At 38.0% G+C, this 10,955-nt stretch overlaps 1 protein-coding gene across 1 annotated transcript in view; it reads right to left on the reverse strand.

The window, feature by feature from the left end:
- LOC107671239 (kelch-like protein 20) overlaps positions 1 to 5,134 on the reverse strand; it is a 9,432-nt gene extending 4,298 nt beyond the window's left edge. Inside the window, exons 1-5 of the mRNA XM_016464138.1 lie at positions 4,958 to 5,134; positions 2,322 to 2,508; positions 1,581 to 1,727; positions 1,326 to 1,454; positions 773 to 949 (exon numbers count right to left, since the gene is read on the reverse strand). Coding sequence (XP_016319624.1) covers positions 773 to 949; positions 1,326 to 1,454; positions 1,581 to 1,727; positions 2,322 to 2,508; positions 4,958 to 5,134 — 817 coding nt within the window. The remainder of the gene's footprint in view (positions 1 to 772; positions 950 to 1,325; positions 1,455 to 1,580; positions 1,728 to 2,321; positions 2,509 to 4,957) is intronic.
- Between the last annotated feature and the right edge of the window lie 5,821 nt (positions 5,135 to 10,955).

Genomic DNA, 10,955 nt, shown 5'->3' on the forward strand with positions numbered 1-10,955 from the left:
CGCTGTTTTCGTTCAAATCAAAGCGTATATACACGTAGAAAACGTATCCTTGTGTCGCGGCGTTCCGAAGACGAACGAAGCTTTTAGGGGTTTGGAACGACATGGGGGTAAGTGATTAATGACAACATTTTCATTTTTCAGTTTCAAATAACTGTTCAGAATGTATAATTTAGCTTACAATCAACAAAGGAGTTGAAAAATAAGTTCAAATACTCTGTAATTTTCTGATGCTGTTTGGATGTAGCAAAACACCCACAGATGTAGCAGAAAACAACTGCGCAATATTTGGTCACGGACCATTATTCTAACCTTAAAATCTGAATTATGCATAAAATGTCTTCAGAATCATTCATACATGTGAAAATCAGCTGATAATTGAACAAATAGTTGTAACCAGGCTCAGAGGAAGATAGGAATCATGTCTTAGTGGCAGTTTTTTTGGCGATAAATGGATGATTCAATACTTTTCTCACCTTACAAATGCTGCAAAGTGTTAATATTTTGTGAGCAAGTGTGACGTAAAACAGCCACTGTTTTTGGTATCAGCACCCCAAAATATTAATATATTACCAATAATTCAGATATTTAAGAGTATGCTATTTCTGCACTACAAGCATTGATTGGCAGTGTAACCAGCGCCTTTTAGACATTTATTGTCTATATTTACATTACATTCTGTGTTAAACATCAGGCCACATGCTGTCCATGTAGTTGGAATCAAATGTTCATTCTACAACGGTGGCTGGAGCTTAAGTTGGAGGAAATCTGCTACCTGTCACATAGAGTAATCCATCCAGCGCCACCACAGCTGGACTAGTGACCGCCATCTTGACCGATTCCATGAACTGCCATGTGTTTGTCTGTGGATTATAACACTCAACAGAGTCCAGACGAGAGCGGCCTTCCCAGCCGCCCACAGCAAACACATATCCATCCAACATCACCAATCCTGAAAAAAACAGGACTCTTGAACACTCTTGTTCATTTCAGGACAACAGTATCTTCTTTATTTCCAAACAATTGTAAGAAATAAGGCAGGGTGTGATGCTGCATTCCACCCTGAGTTGGAAGTGACCATGAAAAAATTCAATTGCCTGATATTTTGAAAATGATGTTTAAAAAAAAAAAATGGGAATGCTATCATTAGGTTTGCAGGTGTTTCTACAATCAACAAAAAATGTCTCCTTGCAAGTTACGTGGAACTTTGACTCATTGGAAACAAAGTAAACACTCCACTGCACTTTCCCATCTTTTGGGGCTTAACTGAACGCAGCATAAACCACCTGCTCTTTTGTATACGTTTGTACAAATTTGGTGGCCATTACCCAGTTCTGATCTCGCCACGTTCATGGGTGCCATCTCTGACCAGGAGTCAAAGCACGGGTCGTAGCGCCACATCTCTCGACTGGCCGAGCCGTCTGGAAACTCACCGCCAGCCAAATACAGCATGGAGCCTGAAAACAGCAAAATCATTACAAATGCATGAATATTTAATATACCGCCCAGCCCTAACTAAAACCATCACTGAGCAATTGACTCAGGAAGTTGAACAGCGATGTCACATCCTTTAACACACTCACCAGACACGACTAAGCCGTGTTTGCTGACAGCGAAGGGCAGGCAGGCCAGACTCTTCCACTGGCTGGTGAGGGGATCGAAACTCTCCACGCTGCGCAGCACAACCTTATCATCCTCGCCTCCGACAGTCACAATCACCTCAGCCGTGCCTGACAGAGACAAACACACAGCAGCCACTGGATGATTACACTCATCAAGAAGACACTCTGCTTGTTCCAGATGAAAGCATCCCAGGATGCACCTCATGATGTTGGCTGAGAGAATGTCAAGAGCAAATATAAGAGTTCTGACATTTATCACAGAGCAGGGTTATCGTGAACACTTAAAGTTTCTATGACCGTTCTAAATGTGGAAAGTAGTACTAATGAGTAAATGCATCAAAACGTTTGATTGGCCTTTAAATAAACACATTAAAGGGATAGTTCACCCAAAAATTAAAATGTGATGTTTACGGATGTTGGACATTGTGGTGACTGACAGACTGCAACGGTTTAAGTTAAAAAATCTTCGTTTGTGTTCTACTGAAGAAACAAAGTCACCTACATCTTGGATGCCCTGGGGGTAAGCAGATAAAGGGTGAACTATCCCTTTAAATATTAATTGTTCTCATACTTATCGCTCACTTTCTCAATGGTGACAAACTGCATTCAGTAACTTTAGCTCAGCTATCGGTCTTATAACAATGACAAAAAGCCCGACTTAAGAAGCTGTTGTAGCAGGACAGGTTTAGGGACTGTGGTCACCTGTTGCGCGTCGAGGTCGAGCTCGGGGGCCGTACAGCTCTCCTCTGCGGTCCTGCAGCAGTAAATAGTCCTTGGCTTCAGAGATCAGCTTCTGGCACTTGATCGATTCCTTCACAACGTCCAGAGTCTCGATGACGTCGTGAATGTAGTACGGACTGATGAGGGGCAGCCTGATGTGCTCTAGAACCTAGTGATGGGAGAAACTTTAAAGTGCCCCAATTATGCCATTTTTAAGGTTCCTAATATTGCTTTGGGAGTCTCCTACAATAGCATTACATGCATGCAAGGTCAAAGAACGCTTTCGTTTTCTCAAAATATGCATTTAATATCACCTCATTTTCCAGCGATTCTCAAACGATTCGTTCAAAGAAGTTCTAAGATTCAGTCTCTCTAAACCCCTCCTTTCCGTGAGCCTGCTCTGCTCTGATTGGTCAGATGGCCTAGTCTGTTGTGATTGGTCTACGGTGTACAGCGCGTGTCGTAAATGATACAGCCGTTGCCATAGTTACGTATTTTGAACGCTCGATAGAAAATATAAATATCTATTATTTATCATACTTGTGATCCAGTGGAGCCAGCTGGTCCAAATAAACAGGGTACTGAGCCATCTTTCAACAGCAAGCGTTTAGTGAATGCCGCGTAGAACTCCCCGAGATTAGAGAAGCAGTCGTCAGTAAAATGACGTGTTTGTGGGTGGGGTCAAGTTGTTCGCTGCCGGCCAACGCAGAACATAGGCGGGAATTATGCAAATGTTTTACCCCGTGACAATTACTAATGACTCGTTTAGGCTGTAGAGAGTCGATTCTTTATTTTGGGAGACAATAACTTTATTTATCGTGCACTTTCGGCTTTACAACTTTGCTGATCGTTTACATTCACATACAGCTACATTACACACTGCATGAAAGGCACTATTGGAAATGGCATAATAGGGGCACTTTAAATGAACTGAACCAATTGCTTCGCAAAATGAGTCACCGTTTCGACGGTTTCTGTTGCAAATGTTTTAAAGTGTAATCTATATATATATATATTTAATATGCGTTATTTTAGTAAATCATAGGGCTTGTTTTGTTTGTTTTATGGATAGCTTGGTTAAATAATGGCAATAAGTGACTATGAACTCTTCCTTTTTATTGTACAAATGTGTCATTAAAAAGGTTTACAAATTTAAATGAAAACTTTAATTTCAGTTTCAGTAAAAAATTCATTTCAGTGCATGATACAATCCAGCATATACTCAACAGAATACCGTCTCCCATAATGCAATGTGTTTGACTTCATTTTACATTTCTTGTGTGACGAATGAACCAGACGCAATATATAGCACAATATTGCACAAAATCTGATTAAAATGCATCAAATAACACATTTAATTTTGATAAGTGAATAAAAATTTATCAATTGACAAATAAATAAAATCTGGTCTCTTTGGAACGCTTGAATTAAACCACTCAACTCATATGAACTACTTTTCCAATGCGTTTATGAATTTTTTGAAGCATCAAAATTTTGATGGAATGGACTTTCAACGAAGGGACAAAAATCTCTCAAGGTTTGAAGCGACATGAGGGTATGATAACACAATTTTAATTTCGGGGTGAACTATCCCTTTAAACCAAATTATGAGTAATAGTGATAATGACATTTGTCTTAGCAAACGCTACTGATTGCAACTTAAAATCAATCCTGTTCATTCAGAACTGCTTTACATTCCCATGAGATATGCAATGAGCTTTTCTCAAGAGCTGTAATTAAGGTCTAGTCTTTAAATAACTGCATAGCAACAATGATATGTAAACACCGCAATCCGACCCCAGGGCTAGATTTTCGCTTCTCGCACATCCCTGTGAAGAGACGGTTCTCTTCATAATCATAGCCTGTAAGGAGCATGTGAGCTTTCGCAGGCTTAGTTCATCAAAACACATAAAGGCGGCTAATCCCAGACATCTGCTGGAGCTCCGTCACCACCCACTCTACTGAGATCATAATAAACCTCCCATGGAAACACCACTCAAAAAACCACCAATACGTGGAGCTTGCTAACACAGTGTCTAACCAGGACTAACACAATAAAATGATAAGGGAAATGTTATTTCGGCTACTAAAATCTTTTTGTCCTAGCTGCAACCTTAGACTTTAAATACAATGGAAATGTCTATTACATCGCAAGTCTTAGTCTTATAGTCCAAGTCTTCTGAAGAGACACTTTACATAATGAACAGATTTAATTTAGGTTTTTATTCACATATCAACATTGATCAACATGCATACATAAAGCACATCAACTACGTTAAATAACAGCTAAACTGTACTCTACGAAAAGGTCTGAAGACTGATACTTCACAGCGTGACTTCTTAGTGGAACTGAAAGAACACAAACTATAAAGCTGCAGGTTTGTATAGCATTGCAGAAAAGTGGAGTAGATTGCATATTTCTACATTTTGGATTTTGCATTGTTTGCTATGTTGAGTTTATGTTATAAAAAAGATGCAGCAGAGTGTGACGTTATATCATGTCTTAAGAAATTATGTGTGTTCAAAATGTCTAGTTGTGACCGCAGCATAAGTGATAGAGTGCATCAATGGAGAATTAGAATCAGTTGGGTCTCTTCCTGAATACATAAAGATGTTACCTTCTCGAAGCTCTGTCTGCGTGAGGAGTTCTTCTCCAGCCAGACAACAGCCGCCTCAAACACCGTCTCCTCTTTTGGCACGTTCAGATGGTCACTGGAAATGATCTCAGTCAGTTTATCGGCACAAAGAGACAGAAACTCCTCCTGATGAAGCGAAACAGAAGAGAAAGAAGGCATAAGTTCATAGTATAATGAACTCTTAAATGAACAAGGACACTTAGAATCCTGTCATGAACATTTAAAGTTAAGAGAGTCAAGGCTGAAATTACCACATCACATTTTATTAAAACTGAACACTTCAGAGAGAATTTCCACAAATCACACTGTTTTTTTTTAACATTTTTTCACTAATAATGTTAGTCAAGGGCTCTTGTCTGTGTACGCAGATGATAGAAATAACTATACTAGAGGATACAGTAGTAAAGGTGCTTTAAGTGATGTTAGAATATATGTATTTTCCACCACTTTCAGCCATTAAAGGGGTCATATGATGCGATTTCAAGTTTTCTTTTCTCTTTGGAGTGTTACAATACAAATGCCTCGTTTATAATGGGTTTGAATGTTTTTGTCTAGTCGCGCCGGGACACGGCATCACAGTATGGTAGGGGCATAACATTTACGTCACACGCTTGAGGTATTCGGCCAATCACAACACACTGGATAGCTGGCCAATCACAGCACACCTTGCTTTTCAGACCGATGAGCTTTGTAAAAATCGACGCGTTTCAGAAAGGCGGGGCATAGAGGAGAAACAATAATGTACAGTATGTGGAAAATAATGTGTTTTTTTAACCTTTAAACAGCATAAACACATTTCATTACACCAAATAATGTTCTTTTTTAGCAACGTCATATGACCCTTTTAAAGGAGTATTTAACCACTAGCAAGATGGGGAAACTTATCTGTCTATGGAGTAGAAAGGCTAAATATTTTCTGAAATCTGAGCTATACATGAAATATTTGTCAGCATTCTTTCCAAAAACCACCCCTGCTTTCCAAAACCTGCAGAGGCACCGCACTGTATAGTTAAATAAAGTGAAATGTGAAAATAAATGTGTCGATTGCGATATTACATTTAGATCTGCTCAGGTTGCAGTAAAGATTTTTTTACACATTGTTTTTGCTGCATTGAGCATTATAATCGATCACACATGTATCTGCAGAGCATGTGAATGCAATGGCCAATCAGAGGAATTTAGATGTATAAATAAATGGTTCTTGGTTTGTTTTGTCTGTGTAGCCTAAAAGAATATGACTTTTGTAATGTATTCCGTCAATTCATATATTATGTAATAATCTTTATACAATAATCAACAATTATGATCGGCATAATATTGCAGCACTAGCCTATTAAGAGTTCCTGTTATTTTAAATGTATAATTCAGATACTCTCTGTAGGCTATTTAAAATTGCATTAATCTCATAACATCATGCAACTGTTGTGTAAATCCATTTATATCACCTTTGAACAGCATTAAACAGTCTGTGTAAATAAACATAAATGCCATGTCAGATGCAGCTTCTGACTTTTGTTGATGTTGATCAAACAGGTTGCTAATTTGAATGAATTAATTGATTAAATATAGATATTTCATGTAAAACACAGATACATTTAATAGTATAATTATAAAAAGTTGCATTTACAATTGTAAAAATGCCCCAGGAAATAACTTCCAGGGGTCAGATATTGCCCGTTGACGCAAAAAGTTAAATTCTGACCCTAGCCTTGTCCAAATATCCACACTTGCGGTCTTTGCACTTGACCACTTGACTACTTATATGACGTATTTCCTGTATTTGGTCCAAGTGTTCAAGTGAGCATGAAGACCACAAGTGTGTGTACAACTTTTCATTACCTGATGGGACACACTTGTAGTGTTGTAAAAATGCAAGTGTTTACATAGCTTTATTTTAGTTTTAATTTTAAATACTTTGCATTTTAAAATCAACTTCTAAATGTCTGTTCAGTAGTCCCTATAACATGACAATTTTAATTTGTGGTGCTTCTAATTATTTTTTTTTTTATTATATCCACTGATATAAAAGGATGTTTTGGGAACTTTTTTTCAGGGTTTGAACAAATAGCCTGTAAAAAACAAAGGATTGCTTAATTTAACATTTAATTTTCATTTAACATAGACACAGCTCTTTTTCTTTTTCTTTTCTGTGTTGATTCTAGGGGGAATATGCTGAATTCTGCATATTATAGAGCACTCATGTCACATGGGAAAACTAAATTATATGAAAATATCGGATAAAGTTTTGCCAAGTTTAGCACTGGACTATTCCTTCCTATTAGGCAGCCTTTTGACAGAAACCATGACTATTACCTGAAAATAAGAGCTGAAGGAGGCCAGTACAATACGGTGGCAGGGAAACTCCTGGCCTCCGCAGCACAGAGTCACATCACAGAAAGCTTTATTGAGCCGTAAGCTGTTCAAGCCTTCCAGCACTTTGTTGGGATGCCGCGCTTCCACAAACACATAGTCCTCGCTGTCCAGAGACGACAGTGGGAAAGCAGAGTCCTCCACAGAGGGAGACGGAGGGAGCGTGGAGGTGGACGGAGAGGTGGCCAGCAGATTCACAGCCATTATTTCCATCTCAACACTCAATCAGGCAGACAGAACATATGAGACGAGCATAAAGAGTACACATGAGTTCAAGCAATGCAACATCCTATACACCACAAAAAACTATTAAAAACAGCAGTTTCTAATTCTTGTATAATAAATATGCATGCAGGCTTTTGACCTCATATCATTTGAAAGGCTGAATGGAATGTGTGTGTGTGTGTGTGTGTGTGTTTGTGTGTGTGTGTGTCTGTGTCTGTGTGTGTCTGTGTGTGTGTGTGTGTGTTTGTGTGTGTGTCTGTGTCTGTGCGTGCGTGTGTGTCTGTGCGTGTGTGTCTGTGTCTGTGCGTGTCTGTGTCTGTGTGTGCGTGTGTGTGTGAGATTGCAAATGATGAAAAATTAAAACTAAATAATGTTAAATAGAAAAACTCTTAGACCATATTTTTTGGTCAATTACTCAAGGAAGATATTAATACAAAGAGTATGTTAAAAACATACTTTATTTATATTTATTATTTTATTATAACGTATTAAATAACACATTATAACAATACTACAGTACTAAAATACATAATTACACATATTCAACTAATAATTAAACAGTCTAATATTAAACATCCTCTAATATAAAATTAAACAGTATCTAAATGTAATAAAATACATTAACATGTAACTTTACTATACCAACATCAATATAATCCACAACAACGACAGCAAGTATTATATTAAACACAATAATGTCAGAAAATACTTGGAAGTAAAAAAAATAAACATCCTGTCAAATCAAATCAAACGTGAATCCAGTTCAGGTCATACCATTCCTGTTGTTTATGTTTATTCTTACAAATCTATTAAATTATATAATGATTAACGATGTTGGTGTGGTGTAAATATAAAGATTATTAGATACTCAAACGTTAAAAATGCTGTATAATATAGTAAAACACATAAGGGAGGAGTTGACTGCTAAATGCAGTTAGTATATTTCTCTAATAATCCATGCGAATAATGCGGCAACGACACGCATCCGAAAACAACAGCAGAAAGATCTTACCAGAAAACATGTCTGAGTTGATACCGCAGCCCGAAATATTAATATCTTCACCTGCAACTGTTTGTGAAGAGTCGTGACGCCTTCTTCTTTAAACAGACTGAGGCGCAGGAAGGAGGAGACGAACCATCAGCGCCACCTGTCGGTCTGGCGGCACGGATCCGCTCGCCAGGAGCGAGAAGAGTGTTCCTGCACAACCGGAGGCTGCAGTTTCAAGACCGCAGTTCTAGGACCCTATTCTTTTGTAACAGCGCCACCTACCGAATTGGATAATATAGCGGCGGCTGCAGGTTCAGGACCGCATTTCTGGGACCCTGGTTGTTTAGTTTGTAGTAATGTTTGTACATGTTGTTAAAGATATGGAATCTCAGGGACATTTTTTTTATTTCAATTGTGATTTTTGATTTATAAATGCATCAGATGTTAATTACAAAGTGTGTAATATAGGGTCCTAGAACTGCGGTCCTGAAACTGCAGGAACATACTATTGGCCAGGAGCTGGTTATTGTTTTTAATTCAGTTCTGACGGGTTAAGGTTAATTAATGGGAGAAACGAAGCTTTTCGAAGATCTTCATCACATGAACTAACATGAACAAAACTGAATATTACATGGCATTTTATATTTTTTAATGTTATTTTTTTTAACGATGTATTTACTTTGAATAATTTCTTTATATTTGTGCACACATACTAGACATAGGTCAAAACATTGACAAATTTGGCTGAATAACAAAAGCCAGAAGTGCTACTAAATAAAGAGCCGTTCGGGAGCCGAAAGAGCCGGTTCTTTTTGCTGAGCTGAGCCAAATGATCCGGATCCCTAAAAAGAGCCGGAATTCCCATCACTATTAGCATGCTTTTAATACAGTTCTGAAGGGTTAGCGACTTAGCTTAGTTAGCGTTAAGGTTAATTTCATGGGAGAAACGAAGCTTTTCGAAGATCTTCATCAAATGAACTAACATGCTTCGCAAAATTACTCACTCCCTGCGTCTCAATGTTCATACTAGTGATGTTACATATGACACTGAAGCTTCAAAGCGCGTATCGGGTAAGCAGCGCAGTTTCTCACAAGCTCTGTGCCGGAGCGCGTGTTGTTTTCAGAGAATCACGTGATCCGCAGAAAATGAAGCCTCACTATCTGTCCAATCACGTGCGCGTGTCGGAATGTTCGAAACCCCAGATCTTACTTTACGAGTAAGTTTTCATTCAGACTTATTCCGTTACATTTTTAAATACCCAGCCATACAAGTAATATGAAGAATACAAACTATTTCAGAAAAAATATATATTTGGCATATGCAATTCATATGTGTACATTATTCTTCTGTTACATCATATTGATATTCATATTGGCATTTAATGCCACAGTTTAATGGGTAAATTTGAACAAACACACACACACACACTATTTTCACAGGCTTTTGGCTGCTGTTTTTAATTGACCACCAGATGGCGCTATTTTTGGCACTTGCGAAGCTTTGAATCTTTTCCCAAAGCCTCAGTGCTTCATGAGGCTTCATTTGCCCATCACTAGTTCATACTATCCATCCTAAATAGTACGTGAGATTACAATAAGTGTGTCCCAAAGCATAGTATGTTGAAAAGAGTATTCCAAAAGTCCCCGGATGGTCTACTATTTCAGGTCGATTTTTGAAGTGTGGATCCGTTCACACTCTAATGGCTACAATTTCCCACAATCCATTGCGCTTTGGCGAAGGATTTGGTCCAGAACTACAAACACGAATAAAACCCGTTAGAAAAACTACAAACGTGGCGGATGCACGCGATCGACGGTTAGGTAGAGAGGTTTACAAAACGGGGTTTGAGTTACTAATAACCAACATTTAACCTGGTAACAAATATTTATTTATTGTTATCTGTGTTATATTTCATCTGTTCCATCGTCCGTTAAAGAGCAGTTGTGTGACGTGATAGTTGCCTTGTTCAAATACCCACACTTGCGGTCTTTGCACTTGACCACTTGACTACTTATTTGACGTATTTCCTGTATTTGGCCCAAGTGTTCAAGTGAGCATGAAGACCACAAGTGTGTGTACAACTTTTCATTACCTGATAGGACACACTTATAGTGTTGTAAAAATGCAAGTGTTTACATAGCTTTATTTTAATTTTCAATACTTTGCATTTTAAAATCAACTTCTAAATGTCTGTTCAGTGTCTCTATAACATGACAATTTAAATTTGTGGTGCTTCTAATTACGTGATAAAAAGCTGTTGCAAATGTTGCACAAAATAAATATCACCACTACTCATTTGCACCAATAAAACGTACAACCCTTTGTTTTAGTAGCAAATTATATGTAATATCTAATTATCATTAATATTTAACTTGCATTGGAAAGGTTTCCGTGAC

This window comes from Sinocyclocheilus anshuiensis, unplaced genomic scaffold (assembly GCF_001515605.1).
Source record: "Sinocyclocheilus anshuiensis isolate Anshui unplaced genomic scaffold, SAMN03320099.WGS_v1.1 scaffold2670, whole genome shotgun sequence".
Classification (NCBI taxonomy): domain Eukaryota; kingdom Metazoa; phylum Chordata; class Actinopteri; order Cypriniformes; family Cyprinidae; genus Sinocyclocheilus; species Sinocyclocheilus anshuiensis.